Source organism: Nematolebias whitei, chromosome 17 (assembly GCF_014905685.2).
Source record: "Nematolebias whitei isolate Nwh7 chromosome 17, NemWhi1, whole genome shotgun sequence".
Lineage (NCBI taxonomy): Eukaryota > Metazoa > Chordata > Actinopteri > Cyprinodontiformes > Rivulidae > Nematolebias > Nematolebias whitei.
This window is the reverse complement of record NC_056514.1, coordinates 20,715,229-20,733,786: the sequence shown is the minus strand read 5'-3', so window position 1 is coordinate 20,733,786 and position 18,558 is coordinate 20,715,229. Positions and strand designations below refer to the sequence as shown.

The following is an 18,558-nucleotide window of genomic DNA, read 5'->3' as shown; positions in this document are numbered from 1 at the left end:
AACTTGTCCTAAATGCCGACAAAACCAAAGGGATGCTTTTTTCAAATAGGAAGTTGGTCCCAGCAGTTCTTCCTCCGATTTTATCCTCAAATGGTGTCCCCATTGAGTTTGTTGATTCCTATAATTATTTGTGTATCTTGGTCGACTCGCATCTCTCTTTTAAGCTCATGTGGAAAACTTGGTAAAGAAACTGAAAGTTAAACTGGGTTTCTTTTTCAGAAATAGATCCTGTCTAACTCTGAATGCTAGAAAACGCCTTGTATCTGTGACTTTCCATCCCTCCATTAATTACGGTGACATTATTTACATGAACGCTCCCACAAGAACCCTGCAGATGTTGGATGCTGTCTATCATGGTGCACTAAGATTCATAACTGGCTGTCATTATCGTACCCACCACTGCACCCTGTATTCACTGGTTAACTGGACATCATTAACTTCACGCAGACTCTCTCACTGGTACATTTTCATCTTTAAATCACTTCTTGGTCTGCTGCCTTCATACATCTCCTCATACATGTCTCTGCGTGAGTGCAGCTACGGCGTGCGCTCTCAGGACATTATTACCTGCAGTGTTCCCTCAATGAGGACTGAACTAGGCAAAAGGGCCTTCTCCTACTCCGCTCCTGTTTCCTGGAATATCTTACAAAAAGATCTGAAGCTCTCGACCTTGACCTCTCTAAGTGGCTTTAAGAATCTGTTGGACTCCTGGCAGGGACCAATGCTGACATGTTCCTGTTTTTATTTTTCTACATTCGCCTTAGAATCTAGCTGTTTTTTTGTTACCTTTTTTTTTTTTTTTTTTTGCCATCCTATTTGTTTAAAAAAAAATTAAAAACTGGAGTATGACTTTTTATAACTGTTTATTGTTGTTGCTGTTGTCCACTGTTGTCATCATTCTTTGTTGAAATCAGGTCTCTCTTGTAAATGATTCCTCAAGGCTCAATGGGATTTACCTGTCTAAATAAAGGTTGAATGAATAAATATTTCAAAAGCTAAAGTTACACCAATACCAAAAGTCATAGCACCTTTCTCCTGAAAGAGCTGAATATTTTTATATATGAATTGTTAAAACAGCACAAAAATTGTGGAAAGATGCCAAAAAATGTACAGAAGAATTAGAAGTCACAATAGGTTCACAATGTGTGAATGTTCAGTAAGCATTCACACAATAAACATTAACAGGATCACTGTGAATGCTTAATAAAAATGGACTGCCCTGCCCTACTTGGACTGCTCCACCCTTTCCCATGTGGCCCTAAAGTTGTCTGAGGGCCTGCAGTTGATGATGAGAATAATAAAATGCTGCTACGTTCAGATCATCAGCAGCACAATGTCGCCACCGGGAGGCTTCAGCATGGCCTCACAGCTCTGAGGAACCTCCTGCTGCTGTCTGCTGATAACAAAGAGGTCCCTGTGGTCCTCCAGACCCCCTCCTCCCCCGTCCTCCTCCCTGCACCTCCGCCCCATCAGTGATCTCTGCTGCCTCCATGCCGCTGCATCCGCACTGATACACGCACCGTTCTCGCACATTCCCCTGCCATTGGTCTTAAATAAGAAGTAGAAATCGTTTCATGTCGACTGACGTCTGATCGCTCATTTGTTGGTGAGTAATTTATCTTTTTTACACACGCAGTGCTTCTACCCGGCTTAACTCGGTTTATTGTTGTATTTAAATCAACCATGATGTGATGCAGCTTGTTATCCAGACCAGCCCTTTGATGGACGGTTCTTTTCTGAAGGAGGGTTTTGTCTTGATGCTCCACAGCATGAGAAGGTTCTGGAAACAAATCGCCTGCAGGAGTTATTTTTCCTGCCATGAATTATTTAGTCTCTGCTCCTCTGACTGAGTAAAGCACAGCTAATGCAGCTTGGTTCATATTTGCTGTCTCTTATTGTTCAGAATGTTTTTGTCATCTTTAACTTATGCACTTTGTGTAATTTTAACCATTCATGTGTCACAATGTTCAGCTTGTTTATGGGATGGCTGCTGTGGTGTTTGGTTCTTGTAACTTCTGTACTTTTAAAATTATTTAACTTTATTTACATACATTGCCTCCATAGAAATGCATTAAGATCTCCATTTCCTTCAAAAATAATTTGTTTTAAATCTGCTGCGGCTACCTGATGCTTTTTCCTTGTATGATGCTTTCAGCTAATCTAGTTTTTTTGGCAATCATTTTGCTTGTTTTACTTATCATTTTACTAGTTTTAGCTTTTTGCTAGGATTTTGATCATTTTTGCTCTTAGCTGGCCCTTTGCTACATTTAGCATTTAGCAAGCTTTTTGCTACTCTTTTACTGCGTTTAATTTTAGCTAGCTTCTTGTTTTGTTTTTTAAATTAACCCTTGCTAACATTTTGCTGTTTTTAGGTAACCTCTTGCTACTTTTAGCTTTATGCACTCATTCTGCTACTTTTGGCATTTAGCCAACAAATTGTTACCTTTTCCTTTTAAACTTAGCTTGTGTTATATATAGCTAGCCTTTTGCTCTTAGTAAGCTTTTTACTACTTTTAGCTTTTAACTACCCTTTGGTTATTTTTATTTTTAGCAAGTTCATTGTAGCGTTTAACTAACCTCTATGCTTTAGCTCTTAGCTAAGCTTTTGCTTATTTTAGCTACTATTTTGCTCCATTTGTCTTTTCACTACTGTTTTTCTGCCATAGTTTTTTGTCTTTGGTTATTATTTTGCTTTTAGCTAGCCATTTGCTACTTTTAGCTATAATTTTGTAAATTTTAGCTAGCTTTTGCTGCAGTATTTCAGCATTTTACTGCAGTGTTTCCCCTCCCATTTTACAAGTAGGGCCCCCTGCCCCGGTGTTGCCAGGTGAGAAATGTAGGATTATCGTACTAGGGACATAAAATTATCGTATTTCGAGGGAAATTATCATACACCTGTCATAACCAAAATAACAAATCTATTGATGCACTATAGTAGTGATGGGTCCGCTTCCAGACGCTCTGCTGCTTCTTCTTTTCTTTTCCTCACTCATGGGGCGGGCGCAGCGGACTATTCAGCCAATCATGGCCGTTGTTCTGAGGCAAACGGAAATACGTCACTCGAAGGTCACATTTAGAAAAGCACGATTTGCTGGAATTTTCAGCCAATTGTGCATCTGTTTGCGGACACAGATGCCTTCAGGGTTCACAAAAAAACTCAGACAGTTGCGAGAGGCTGATGACAACCGATTACAACCACACATTCACGGAATGGTCAAATTATCATATATTTGGCCTTTTTTGGGATTATTGATCGTGCATCGTACAGAGGGCAAAATTGTCGTACAAATACAATAATTATCGTACACCTGGCAACACTGCCCTGCCCCGTCAACAGAACCGAGCGCCCTGCCTACCGAACCCGCACCCCCCCCCCCCCCCACACACACACACACACACCGTAGACAACTGTCGGTACTGATGTAGCTCAGGGCGCAATACAAATGTGCAAAAATGCTACTGACATACAGCTCTGCCCCTGCGCTCCATCGATTAAAACCAGCAGAAACATAGCGCTAAGCTAGCAGGCGGGCAACACAGACAAGTAGGTATCTCTGCAGACAAATTTGGAAGGTGTATCTGAGGGGCCATATCTGATTGGACGAGGTGTATCCGGGGGGGGCGGGGCGTATCTGATTGGACTATAGGAAAATGGGTGTGTCTGGTGGGCCACATCTGATTGGACGATAGAAAAGTGGGCGTGTCTGGCGGGCCACATCTGATTGGACAAAAAAAATGCTGAACGAAAAAAAGCTGTTTGTATTAACCACAGACATATGTCTATGGTGTTAACCGGTTCGACATTAGCGGCGTCTCCATAACTTCTCTTTCCGCTTCTCTTAACACAGAACTTCCAGTTACATTTCAAAATAAGAGCAACATTAAATGTTTGTTTTTGAATACCTAGCCATTACATTAAAAAAAAACTAAATCCATTTTGGTTGTTGAAAAATGTGAAAATGGTTACAATCGATTCATAAAGAAAGAAAAATAAAGTAACCAAAATATTAATGATACTTAAACTGGCTTTGGGACAAAGGATGTTTCCTTTAACTTCACATTTTCTTGTTCAACCTTTTAAAACAGTCACTGCAGATGAGTGATTGTCAGTTTCTGTAAGATTTCTGCAACTGGAACAGGTATTTCTGTTTACTGGTTCACTTCCTCAGCTGTCTCGGATTTTAAGGGTCAGTCCTACTCCATGTTTCAGCTCCTTTCATAGATCAGATCTCATAGAAGAACTTCTAAAGAGCTAATTTTGTTTTTAGCGTTTGTTTTGGGTCATTATCTCGTCATAGGACTCATGATCTTTAATTGAGACCAGACTTTTTGACAAATAGGAGCAGGTTTCGCTTCAGATGCTTCATATTTCATTTTACCCAGACCACACTCAAGGCGACCTGTGTCAGGTGCAGCCTACAACCCAAGGACTAAAGAGAATCTTCTTGTGTTTGACAGTAGATATAACGCTGTTTCTTAGAAACCTTCAGTTTTAAAATAGTGCTGACGTAACTTAACTAAAGAGCAACAAATACAGCTAGCCAATCAGTGTTTGCCCCCCACAAACACCTATTCTCCAGAAACGCCCACTTATGGCCTGCAGAGAACCTCTTCTCAACACAGACGTGACTCCATCCTGTCCTCCTCCACCCCCACCCTCCGTTGACAAAAAAAAAAAAAAATGCAACGAGCATCCTGCCAGTGGAACTGATCTAGGAGAACACTGCACTGCCTTTAGCTAACATGCTGCTGCTTTTGGATACCATTCAGCTAGTTTTAGCATACATTTAGATTTCAGTTTAGCTTCTTTTAGTTGTCCCTTTGCTTCTTGTATCTTTCAGCTCATGGTCTACTTCTTTTAGCATTACCAGCTCAGTTTCAGCCTCTTCGGTAAACTTCAGCTGTCGTTCAGCACAGAGAACATAGTTCCTCGAACGTCGCCTCACGGTCTCAGCGTGAAGGAGCTGACGTGTGTCTCATGCTGATGGACTCTGTGTCCTGGTTTCACACACAGAACTGGTCTTGGCCCTGTTCTCCCTTTTTGCTCCTGAAAGCTCCCATTTCCTCCAGTCCAGAACTGGCAGACTTTTGTTTGAACGCATGTGAAACGTCCACAGAAGACTCATTACAGCCCAACTCGGCGCCTCTAAGGGAAGCTAAAAAAAAAAGAGGCGCTGAGGCAGAGTGTGAATTATTTAAAGCTACGCCTTCATCAGCTGTCACTGAGAAGAATGACTGCTTCTGTCGGCATCACCACTGAAGGAGTTCATGTAATCCTGAGACATTAAGATAAGGAGTTTATTCTTTTTATATAAGAATATGCTGCAGTGGGGCATTTTTAGCTTTCAGGTTTTATTAATTTATTGAATTGTTTGGTATTTTTGCCCTTTTTGTCCACGGTTGCAGAGCTGTTTTTCAGCATGTTCTTCATTCACAGGAAATGCTATTTCTCTAGTGTTTACTTTAGTAACCATTTTGACTGAATAGTCTGAGTCGAACCGAGAAGAGGTTGATTTTAAATCAAATTTGGAGTTTTTCCGTTCTTATTTTATTTTTCTTACACCACCTGCAATGATAGTTAAAATGGCTACAAGAATTCAGCAACTTTCTGACCAAGACTTCCTGTGATAGTCTTCTCTACAGGGTGCGGTCACTTGATTCCACCACCTGGAAGAAGCTGCTGTCTGGACTCCTTGCCGTGACAATCACTCGTGCCATGCAGGAGGTGTAATCCTCCACGCTCCACTTCTCCCTGTGCCACGGTAACCCCCCCAACCTTCAACGAGTCAAGATGTCAGACGCCGGCTCCTCACTGCCGACAGAACCCCGGCTGCCTCTGACGTCTCCACGTACGCCCCTGCAGCTCTCCTTCCCCTTCTTGAGAGAAGGCAGTCGTGTTTGGGAAAGTAAGCCCATGAAGCCTGGAGAGCTGCCCAGTCCACTGCCCACCAAACGCACCCGAACATACTCAGCGTGAGTACGAACATTTCTACCATCCGTCTTAACATTTGTTTTAAAGAAAAACTAAAATATTTTTTGTCTCTTTGTGATTTTGTCCATTTCCCCCCTGCAGGACAGTAAGAGCCAGGTCAGGGCCTGTATTTAAAGGGGTGTGTAAAAACTTCTCCAGGTCTCAGGGTCACGGGTTCCTACGTCCTACTCACGGAGGAGAGGACATCTTTGTCCACATTTCTGAGTGAGTCATGTCACTGAGTAGGATTTATTTTATGACTATTTATAGTGAAGTGAATTTATTTGAGTCGAACCAAGGTCGTTGGCACACAAATAAAAATGCTGTTGAACCAGAAATGGTTAAAACTAGGGATGCACCGATCCACTTTTTTTACTTCCGATCCGATCCGATACCTAACTCTGAGTATCTGCCGATACCGATCCAGTTCCGATATCATGATCATTGATTTTATACGAGGCTGTAATAATCTCCTCTCAAGTACAATTTGTACAAATATATGCATGCATGTCCAAAAAGGCAACTTGAGGTAAGTTTTATTAATGTTGGATAAGTTTTAAAGTTAGAATTAAATTCTGCTAACACAAAACATGTTTATTTTTATTCCTAGTTTTAAAGTGGATATTAAAGTGATTAATTTAAGTGATTGTTGAAAGTTGTTTTATATTATTTTAAATGAGGGGCAAATATAAGATTTATTTTTCTTCTTTCTGCACTCTTTTCATTCAATATTTTCTCTTTGATGATTTTTTTTATTTTGTTTCTTTTAAATGAATGAATAAATGAATTAAATTAAATGTTAAATGGCTTCAAACACCTGCTAAGTTCATGACATAAACCAACAGACATGTTCCTGTTTTTAGTATTTTACATCACTTTATAATGTAGCTGTTTTTTGTTTTTAATATATATAATTTTCAAATCATGTTTTTTATGATTGTCTACTGTTGTACTGATAAATATCTCCTGGAGGGTAAACTATATCTTCACTGCAAGTATCAAGCTGCAAAATCCTTCGTTTTCTACAACTGATAGTGGTTGGTCATTAATTATGAAGTTTAGCAACTTCTCTGTAAACATTTTAGCTCCGTGGTTTCAGCGACGTCTTCTTCTTGTTCAATCCGAAGCAGGCGGCCTGATTTGGGGCAGCCGCGCTCAGTCTGTCCCTCCTCAGAGACGGGCAGACTGAGCGTGGCAGATTGGACGCAGCTGGCCGAGGTCAAGTCGCCTCTTTCGGTTTGACCAAAGAGCAGCGCCCCGCTGAAGCCACGGAGCTCGAATGTCCAACGTAAAACTAACTTTAATGTGGTTTAATGTGGTGCTATGGCTCTGCAGACATTGCACGTTGCCGTCTTGTTTTGTGGTGTTTCTAGTGTAAAATACTTCCACACAGCGGACATGTTTCGATGAAAAGTTTGTTAGCAGTTAGCCACAGTGCTGCTAACTCAGTCCTCACGTTGTAGCTGGCTGCAACTATGAAATGGATTTCCTGAATGTGAGGCGGGTCTTATTACTCTGGTTCATGAGACACGCCGCCGTTCAGGAAATCCATTCCATAGTTTGAAGCCAACATGCATCACGGATCGGAAAAATCCGCTACGTAAATTATGCTGGTATCGGAGGCCGATACAGATACTGGATCGGATCGGCCCTATCCCTAGTTAAAACTAAAGATTTCTCATTGTCTAGTAGAAAGCAGCTTTTTTACTTGAAGCCCTTTTATTGACACATCTTTTTGCAGAAATGTTGCCAGTCTTAATGAATGTATAACTGTGCAAAAGTCTTGAGTCACCCGTTGTTTCTTTGCAATTTGACATCCTTGTAGTCTTGAACAATAGTTCTTCAGCCTCTCTGAAGGTCTTTTTCTTTCAACTTTGCTGGCTTTTACACACATTCTTCATCCATTACTTGCCCATTTTCAGAAGAATGTTTTACTATGACGTACGAGTTATTCAGGCATAAAATGACTGTAACTCAAGGGATGAACCAGTTTGCACATAAGACTTTGCAAGGAACCAATGATCCCCAGTTTCCCTGATCCTAAATCAGGTTTGTTGGAGCAGGGAATCATCTAAAACATGCAGAAAACTGGTGCCCTGAGGACCAGGAATGGTTTACTAAGTAAATTTAAAGAGCAGACCTTCGTCTAATGGTCTGCAGACAGACCAGGGGTCTGTGGCCACATCCGTCTCCTTGAAACTTTGACCAAAACTAACATGAAACAGTTTTATTGGTAGTTACACCCACATTAATCTGGACGACTGCTGGACGGATGTGGTACCTAACTAGAATCAAGCTCATTGTTTGAGTTCTCTAAAAAAGTTAAGTCTGGTCCTTTGGACATTCAAAAAACAAAACAAACAAACAAACAAAAATAAGTAGAAACGTTTCGTCTTTCATCCGAAAGACTTCTTCAGTCTGCGGTGCTGTATTCAGCTCAGTCTTATAAATAGCACCTGCCCTCGTACAATGCTGTGATTGCTAGTATCACTCAGCCCTCTGTGAACAGTAAACAGCCATCAGTGTGCTAATGATCCATTGTTAGGCTGATGGTCCTTCTTGACCATGTGAGCAGCTCGTTTTGGTTGTCAGCAGCAAACTGGTTGACCCACTCTGAGAAGGTGCTATTTAAGAGACTGAGACTGAAGAAGTATTTCGGATGAAAGACGAAACGTTTCTACATTTTTTTTTCTCTTTCCTTTTTTTGTTTTTTAAATGTCCAGAGGACCAGATTTAACTTTTTAGATTTTTCTACCTGGATTATTGAGCAAGCATCAGGATATTTGAGTACTCTTAAATATTCCTAATATTAAAGGTCCTAATATTGCACTGGTCCTTAGCACACAATATAGCAATAGCATTTCACCATTTCATTGTACCTTCTATTTAAATGCTTCAGTGTTAACATTAGAAGCTAGTTACTTATTGCAAGAGGCTTATTGTTCATTATCCAGATCAATACAAATGCAGGTGTTCAGAAATAGTATAACACCATCAGTGAAATTTAATATAGAAAAGTATTCATGTTTGATAATAATTTTTTCTATAAGCACATTCAAATAAATGTAGCAATAGCACTGATTTATCACAGAGCCCAATACAATAACCTGGAGGCTAGTGCTAGCATGCTAGCTCCAGAAACAAACAAACAAAAACTCACCAGTTCCCACTTTTAGAATACACATTCAGCTGAAGGTTTTTTCACAGACATCTAAAAGTTGAGAGGCATATCGGTCAGAAATGGCAACATAGGCATTAGATAAAGGGCTTTCAATGCCTTACAGCCCACCTGCAGCAGTTGGCTGTCTCACAAATAGCCTGGTTGTTGCGAGTGTCACTGCACGATCTGTTCCGGAAGAACAATCTGTACCGTGCATTTAGCACAGGAGAGGAGCGCCCAGAATGGTCCTATACCTTGTAGTGAAGAGGAGTTACTGCGCATGTACAACTTTTAACGAGAGTCTATGGGCAAAGATTTTTGCGCCCCAGGGTGGAAATATGTCATCAATCAGAGACAACGTTTTTGAACGAAACAACTTTACTCATCATAAACTATAAAATATTTATCTTTTACAACAAAGATATTTATACATATATCTCGAAATGTTTTTATTTTATTATTTAATTTTTCTTTATATTTTTTATGTCTTGTTCAAGGTAATCTGTTGAGTGGTGAGGCGGCGCCCTAGTGCCCTGTAGTGGCCAGCCGCCACTGTGTGAGAGCAGGGTACATCCTGGTAGAGTTGCATTCAGGCCTAAAATTGGATCATCAGCCGCGTGCGTTTGCTGACACAATCAAAAGCCCGACACTGTCCCAGCCCACCCATCCAGCACATTATTACGGCCTGGCCCGAATTGGGCCCAGGTTAGAAATTACAGCCCTACAAGGTGTCCAGAGTGTTGAGCTCCAGAGTCCATCACAGTTTCACTTTTATCTAAATCGGTATAAACAATTTATTTTTTTATTTATTTTGTCCATCCATCCATTATCTTTACCTGCTTCTTCCACTTTGGGTCACGGGGGTCGCTGGTGCCCATGTCCAGCAGTCACTGTGTGAGAGGCGGGGTACACACTGGACAGGTCTCCAGTCCATCACAGGGACACATAGAGACAAACGAGACAAACAACCATTCACTCTCTCACTCTCACCTAGGTACAATTTAGAGTTACCAGTCAGCCTAACATGCATGTTTTTGATATGTGGGAGGAAACGGGAGTACTTGGAGGAAACCCACGCATGCACGGAGAGAACATGCAAACTCCACCCAGAACGGCCCCCGGACCGGGATTTGAACCGGGGCAACCTGTTCGCTGACAGGCAGCAGCTCTACCAGTTGTGCCACCGTGCTGCATTTAAAAATATCAATAAATGCTAAATTTCATTATATATATATTTAGGTTTATAATGTTGCCCCCACTCGCTGGAAAAGCCCCCTGCAACACACCCAAAGTGGCCCACGGCCCACCAGTTGATATGTTGTGGCAGCTTTTGCAGCTCTGGACACATTTTATTTTTTAAGGAAAGGGGCAGAAATGGCTCATGTGGTCAAAAAGTTTGCAGACCCCTGAACTAGATGATAAAAAAAGTTGTTCAGCCACAGTTACAGTAGACAAGTTGAAAGCAGACCGGACATCTTTTCATACCAAAACTGCATCAGCTGTGATACAGATGTTTAGCATGTTGATAGGGTCTTGGTGCGGTCCTCGGGCACAACGGTTAATTACACATGTAGAGTGATAGGTTGCCGGGGGCGGCTGAAAACTCACAAAACCTCGATACCAAGGTGACTGGTTTATCAGGGTGGTGGTAACTTATCCATGAAGTGGGGCCGTGTTACTGGAGTGGCTCTGTTGTCAAAAGATTGAATTAGGACCGTTTACGATGGTTTTATATCTAGGCTGCATCCGTGATCATGGCAAGAGAAGAAAGTCTTATTTGGCGAGTCAAGTGACAGCATGATGACTTCCTTGACACTTTTTCTAAAGTTGCAGTTTCTTAGCGTTGCTCTGTTCTTTCAAGAGACAACTACAAGGGAATAATGTCCAGTTGAACTGACTGAGCGATGAAGTTAAATCATGTCATCTGGACAGTTTCTTGTTGGAAGAAACGTTTCGTCTTTCATCTGAAAGACTTCATAAGTCTAAGGCCTGGCAAAGTAGCACCTTATTGACATGCTTAGTTTAGTTTAGTTTATTATTTTTTGAATATGTAAAAAGAAAAAGAAAAAAAAAATAGCATGAAGCATAATGTCAAAACTTTTTGTTTTACATATTCAAGGGAGTGGGTAGAAGTATAAACTTATCAAAATTCCCACTCCTTAACCGCTTCCATAATCTTACATTCATTACATGTATAATCCATAAATATAACAACTAATCCCATATTTATCCATCAATATAGTATATATTTAAGTTAAGTAGATGAACAATTATTATTCCTTTAACTTCACCAAAAACAAAAGCATCAATAACAAATAACAAAAAAAAATCAACAACAATAAATGAATAATATTACTATATATTATATCCAGCAATAATCATGTTTATATGATCATTTGAACAGTTTTATGTTTGGACATTGTTTAAATTCAATTTTCAAATTATTGCACAGTTTGACTCCACTTACTGATACACAAAAGTTTTTTTTCTAGTAGCTTTGATTTTGCATATTTTAAACTGTGATTCCCCTTAACTTATAAATTTGCTCCTTAATCTTAAACAGGTTTTGAACGTTTTCTCGTAATTGTTTATTTTTGGCTTTGTAAAGAATTAGAGCTGTCTGTAGTTTCACTTTGTCAATGAACTTTAATAATTTAGATTTTACAAATAGTAAATTAGTGCTTTCTAAATATCTCACCTTATGGATTATTCTTATTGCTCTTTTTCTAGTATTGTTAATGCCTGTAGTGTAGTTTTGTAATTATTCCCCCAGATTTCTGCACAATAGCTTAAATCAGGTAAGATTAATGAACAGTAGAGTAAATGTAATGCTTTTTGTTCTATGACCGACTTGGCTTTGTTTAAGAGGGCGATACTTCTCGAGACTTTACTTTGAACATATTTGATGTGTGGTTTCCAGTTGAGTTTATCATCAATAATGACAACTAGAAATCTGTTTTCATGAACTCTTTCAATTTTCACTCCATCTATTTGTATTTGAATTTCTGTACGTGATTGACAGTTCCCAAATAACATTATTTTTGTTTTGTTCAGGTTCAAGGACAGCTTATTTTCATCAAACCACATTTTAAGTCTATTCAATTCATTAGTTACATCCTTTTAACAGTTGTTCCATGTCATCTCCAACACAAAAAATATTTGTATCATCAGCAAATAGTATACTTTTCATTATTTCAGGTACAGTACATAGATCATTTACATAAATTATAAACAGTTTGGGACCCAGGACTGACCTCTGAGGAACCCCACAAACAATGTCCAAACATCCAGAACAAACATCTCGCAGCTTCACATACTGCTGTCTGCCTTTCAAATAATTTTGAACCCAGTCTAGTGCTACTCCCCTTATCCCACAGCGTTCAAGTTTTTTTTAGTCATAAATCATGATTGACTTTGTCAAATGCCTTCTTGATGTCCAGAAACACCCCAACAGCAATTTTCTTGTTATCCATCGCAGTAGTTATCTCCTCTACAGTTTCTAAAATGGCTTGCATTGTTGATCTTCCTGATCTGAAGCCGTACTGACTTTCACTGATTAATTTATGTTTATCTAAGAATGTTTCCAGTCTGTTATTAAATAATTTTTCTAATATTTTAAAGAACTGTGGCAGCAGAGACACAGGTCGATAGTTGGTGAAGAGATGTTTGTTCCCATTTTTGTATAACGGCAATATTTTAGCTATTTTCATTTTACTTGGGAATGAACCAGTTTGAAATGACAAGTTAGTAATATATGTAAATGGTTTAGAAATCCCTCCAATGACATGCTTTACCAGTTTCATATCAATCCCATGTGAGTCAGTAGACTGTTTATTATTACATTTATTTACAATGTCGATTATTTCTTTTTCAGTCACAGCACTGAGGAACACTGAGTTGGGGTTCCTGTTTATTGTATTTAAATTTGGTTCAGAATGTGGCAGCTCAGGGATCATTTTAGATAAATCAGGTCCAATGTTTACAAAAAAAATGATTAAAATTGTTAGCTATTTCATTCATATTATAGTTTTCAATATCTTTATCAATAAAATAATTTGAATAATGCTTCAAACCAGTCTGCTGTGGAGTTCCCAGCATGGCTTTACACATGTAAAATGGAGGACCATTGGTCTAAAACAAAATACCATTAGTGCATAACAATCAAATTACTTACTCACTGAACCAGCCTGAGGACAACCTGGCCAAAATGGTTAAAAAGTACTTATAAAAAGTGCTGAAAGTACTGCACTTTCTTTTTAACCATTTTGGCCAGGTTGTCCTCAGGCTGGTTCGGTGAGTAGTAAGCAGCCATTTTGCCTATAACATTTGATTATTATGTACTAATGGTTTATTGTGTTAGACTGATGGTCCTCCATGTGTAAAGCCATGCTGGGAACTTCACAGCAGACTGGTTTGACGTCCATAAGATGCTATTTAATACGACAGATTCTGTTGGCAGGCCTCAGATGCAGATCTGTGCACAACAGATGAGTGCACCAAGCACTGATGAAGTCTTTCAGATGAAAGACAAAACATTTCTTTCAAAAAATAAACTGTCCAGATGACTTGATTTAACTTTTTTGTGATTTATTTACCTCGATGATTGAGCATACTTATTCTTTTTTTTGACTGAGCGACGCTTTGGACTTTCATCCCCATTTTCCACACCACTCCTGTTTCCAGCATCGAGGGGGAGTACGTGCCTATGGAAGGAGACGAAGTCACATACAAGGTGTGCCCCATCCCTCCCAAGAACCACAAGGTCCAGGCTGTTGAGGTGGTCATCACCCATCTAAACCCCGGAACCAAGCACGAGACCTGGTCGGGCCAAATCATCAGCTCCTAGATAAGTACAACCATCGACGGAGCTGCAGACAGTGCACAAGGACTGGTATTTAATTTCAGGATTTTTGTTTTCATGGCTTAAGAGCGGGGCCAGGTCAGAGCTGAGCTGGGAAGCTTTTGGATCTAAAGGTTTTAGGGATGACATGAAGCTTTGAATGCAAATGTTAGAATGTTTAAATGTGAAGACCCTGGCGAGGTGGGATCCACAGTACTGTAGGTGTTCAGGAGGTGATGGGTTTACGTGTAATGCATTTAGAAAGAATGCCGCCATATTGACTCAGTTTACATAAATGAGTTAAGATGTTAAAGAATCAGCTCAATGTTTTTTTTTATTTGCCTCTGTTCTCTCAGCAGATGCACATTGCTGCCAAAATGACAATAAAAAAAGGTAAAATAAACAAAACGACAGTATTTAAACATGCTTTGCCGTGTTTCATTTGTGTTTACGTCGCAGATGGAGATACAAATAAAACACTTTTAGTTCACAAAGTTGTTTACATCGTTTCAAGAACAGCTTCTCAGACCTTCTTAAAGTGTTTTAAGGTTGTTTGATACACAGATGGGGTTCAGTTTTACATATTTCACGTAGTCCTGAAGGGGTTTAGGCCTGGACAGCCGTGACAAGCTCTAGCTAAGTGCTTAGATTTCAACTAGGCCAATGTAAAAATCCTGCTTGATTTTTCTTTGACGGTCTGAGACTTCAGTGGTAGAGACGCAGGTGTGCCGCTGGAGAAACCAGGCCAGAGGGTTTGAGTGACGGGAGGAGGCGGGGAACCAAGAGGAGGACCAGTGATGGGTCAGACGATGGAGTGATGGACTTTATGAGTGCAGAGGCAGCTTTTAAATGTTGAAACTGAAGTTGGTTTTAAGCCCCGCCCACATTACTCCAGGTATTTTTTTAAACTGAGATTTTCTTGCCACTCTTGTCTGCATGCAGATGAGGATTTAGGTAAGGAAAGTTGAAGTTTTTAAAAATATAATTCTTGGTGTGACCATGTGGAATAATAGATAAGCCTGATTCAAGCTCGCTCTCTAACACTTTGTGTCCCAGAAACCAAAACGAGAGACGTTTTATTTGTTTTTCTCACTTCATGCCAACCCTGCTGCCATTAAACTTTGATCTTGTGCTGAAATGGTTCTTTACTAAGATAAGTTGTAAACCATTTGAAAGTAGAAAAACAACTTGTAGGAGAATCTTTAGTTTTGTTATGTTGGCAATGTGGGTGTTCTCGCCACCTAGTGGTACAGTGTGGCTATTTCATCATTTTCCTAGGATGATCTGCACTGTTTGGGGATTTTAATGTTAAAAAAAAAAAAGATCAGATAAAAAAAGGTGTCTGGAGCATTGTAGCCCTAAAGATGTCTCATTGAACTGAGTTAACTCTGAAGGAATCGCTGGACATTGTTTTTAAGAAGTATACATGTTTGTGCTATGGTGGGTTGTTTTATTAGCCAAGTTACTTTTTTTTTAAATCTTCTAAAACATCTGTGTAGTAAAACAGGCTTAGTTTAGCATAAAAGTTTAAAACTTGGACAAAGAGCCAGACTTTCTCAGTAAGATTTATTTCTTTGTGTTTGCAGGAAGTCTTCAGAACTGCTAGGCCAACACCTGACGCTAACTTGTTTACACTTTAGATAATTTTACAAACTTTGGCTAGTTTTACACAATTTTTTTTAAAGGGATCTAGAGTTGTGTGTCTCTGCTCTGTGCCCAAAACAGCTTATATTATAATGCCAACAATCCGACACAATAAAAGCTGCATACACAGGAGTTCCTATGGTCCATCCCTCAGTTAATACAAAGCACTTCAGTGTAAATTAATCTGATACAACAAAACAAAGGGATAATCCTATGCAATTCAGCTAAACTAGTTACTAACCTGATAAAACAATGTTTACAACCCTGCAACAGTCCCAGCACTAAAATGAGTTTACTTTGCCTTAAAGAGACGAGATGTGCAACATTATATTCATATGTAATGTAAAAAAATACAATTTGTTTTATATAAAAATACAATTAATGCTTTATATACGATTTATGTTTAGTTTAAATGCTTTATAAAGCATTAAAAGTCATTTATAAAACATAAACCATGAACCAGATTCACTAATTGTCCTGATCGAGTCCTTCACTTTGCTCATCATAAACACTTAAAAGATATAAAGTTTTGTTTTGGCTTTAAAAATATTTAGCTCAAAAGGATAAGCTGAGCAATAAACGACATTTACCTGAATTAATTAAAATTTGGTTTAACCCAAACGGTGAACTTGATTTAGTTTTATCAATAAATGTTAATGCCTTATAAAGGTTTACAAACTCGTGAATAACCTGTTTATAAAGCATTAATAAATCCTTTATAGAGGGGCTTTTAATGTGAAGTAGTACCAATAATTATTTTCAGCTTCTGTTTGTGAAACGTTTTCTAACACATTCCTGAGTTTAACTGTAGTGAGGACAGGATCGTCTCTTTATGAAAACAGCTGAAAACAAGGTGAAGTTGGCCAGCAGCTAAACGTAGCTAAAGTCAAATCATCATTTTTTAACTCCTTGTATGTTGGCGAGTTAGCATATTTTACATGTCAGCCAGTCGTTTATGCAGCTCTGAAGAATTTTTCTTGCTTTCTGTTTTTGTGAACAATATTTTTTCTTGAGTATAATGAGTCGGCTTGTTTTTGTTTGTATGGTTTTAATAAATTAAAAACTCACCATATAACATTTAGGAGGGTGAGTCTGAGAAAACAAAGCTGCAAATATTTAGGTGCAGAGCTGAATACTTCTTTGTTTTTAAAATTTTTTGTCATACAAGGACAGTGAAAAGCCAAAAAAAAAAGTGAAAGCTTCCAGATGTAAGTAAAAACACTTTTTTATTTACCTATTTATTTCCATTTGCAGCTATAAAACCACTCAGTGTTTAAAAAACAAGAAGAAATGCTGTATTTCAATGTATTTGTGCAAATTTCATCCCATTTGAAAGCTCTGCACACAGCTGTCGTCATGTCATCTTACACACACAAAACATTAACGTTTCTAACTTTTCAGTAAAATATGTTTGAATTAACATGCAGCTTTGTTGTGTTGGAAACGGTTTTCTGTTCGTTGTCATTTTTAGTGTTGATTGTGTTCATCATGCAGTAACACATGAAGCCTTTAACCTTTAATGTGACCTCATATAAAAGTAGCACACTGTGTCTGACTCTGTGAGGAGAATACTCTCTGTGAGTTTTATTGTGTTCTTGAGCACTTTTCTTTAATTTAAACTGCTGTGACACTGGGCTGTTCTTGTTTAAACATTTTAATAAAAAGTTTACAATTAAAAAAAGCAAAGATGTGGGATTAAGTTTCTTTATACATTGTAAATGTCTAGGATTATTTTGACTGTCCTTAAAACTTTCACAGTTTGTGTCAGTGGCTCTGCCTCAGACAGCTAAGATGCTAAAAAAGAGAAACTATTTACCTGCAGGCGTTTAACCTGATAAATCCATAAAAAGTTTAATTAAACAACTGGACTTCTATTCTGAAGCTAAAGACATTTCACTTCTTATCCAGGACTGGTCATGTCCTGGATGACAGCGAATCTTCACCTGATAGTCACTGAACGAAAGCTCAACAACCTCAGACCCCTTTGAGCAATTTCCACCATCGATCCCAATTCAACCAGTAATTTCTCCTGCCATTGATCCAGCCTGTTCTGGGAGGTCCAAGGTCTGCTTCCACTTACATGGATGAATGGATTATATGGAGATGCAACAGTGAAGCGTCTACAAGAAGGGACAGAGCAGACTGTACTTCTTGAGGAAGATGAAGTCCTTCAATGTTTGCAACAAGATGCTGCATATCTTCTATAAGTCTGTTGTAGAGAGCACCATCTCTTCTGCCATCATCTGATGGGGCAGCACCAGAGCAAGAGACTTAAAAAGATCAACAAGCTCATAAAGAAGGCTGGCTCAGTTCTGGGGACTCCTCTAGAACCTTTGGAGATGATTGTGCAAAGAAGGATTCTTCATAAATGAAGAACGTTATAGACAACCCTCAGCATCCTCTTCATCAGACTGTCATACACCAACTGAGTGTCTTCAGTCAGAGGCTTCTTCTGATCCGCTACAAGAGATCCTTCCTGCCCAAAGACATCAGCATCTAGAACAACTCTTTAATGAAACCAGGATGATGAGTTACAACATTTAATTTCCCTCTGGGATTAATAAAGTATTTTTGAATTTAATTCAATTGAATTACTCAAATCTGTCCAGAGTCAGCGTGCGGCCCTGTTAAGATTTTAACCTGCACTCTGCCTTAATGAGAAGAGGTCAAGAAGCTGTTGATCCATCATTGGATTAGCTGAGGAACACCTAGACGATCCTCTGTGGTGTTGTAAACTTCTCTTAATGCGGACTTAGACTCTGACTCCTCAAAGGGTGGGTGGATGTAGGAGATCCTTGAAGTGCTCCTTCAACAATATCCTCAGTTCAGGTCAGCAGTCCCCCACCCAAACCACACACCCTGGCAAGGTGGCCCCCTTCCCAAAGACTTGGGAAGGGGGCCACTTTCTTTTTCTGAGTCGCCAAACGGTTTGCCATAACCTCC

At 39.2% G+C, this 18,558-nt stretch overlaps 1 protein-coding gene across 1 annotated transcript; it reads left to right on the top strand.

The window, feature by feature from the left end:
- The first annotated feature begins 1,424 nt into the window (after positions 1-1,424).
- Positions 1,425-14,217, top strand: csdc2a (cold shock domain containing C2, RNA binding a). The gene is made up of 4 exons (XM_037691339.1): positions 1,425-1,606; positions 5,632-5,973; positions 6,074-6,196; positions 13,815-14,217. The coding sequence occupies exons 2-4, from the start codon at positions 5,792-5,794 to the stop codon at positions 13,975-13,977; spliced, it is 468 nt and encodes a 155-aa protein (XP_037547267.1). The 5' UTR covers positions 1,425-1,606; positions 5,632-5,791; the 3' UTR covers positions 13,978-14,217.
- Positions 14,218-18,558: the final 4,341 nt, after the last annotated feature.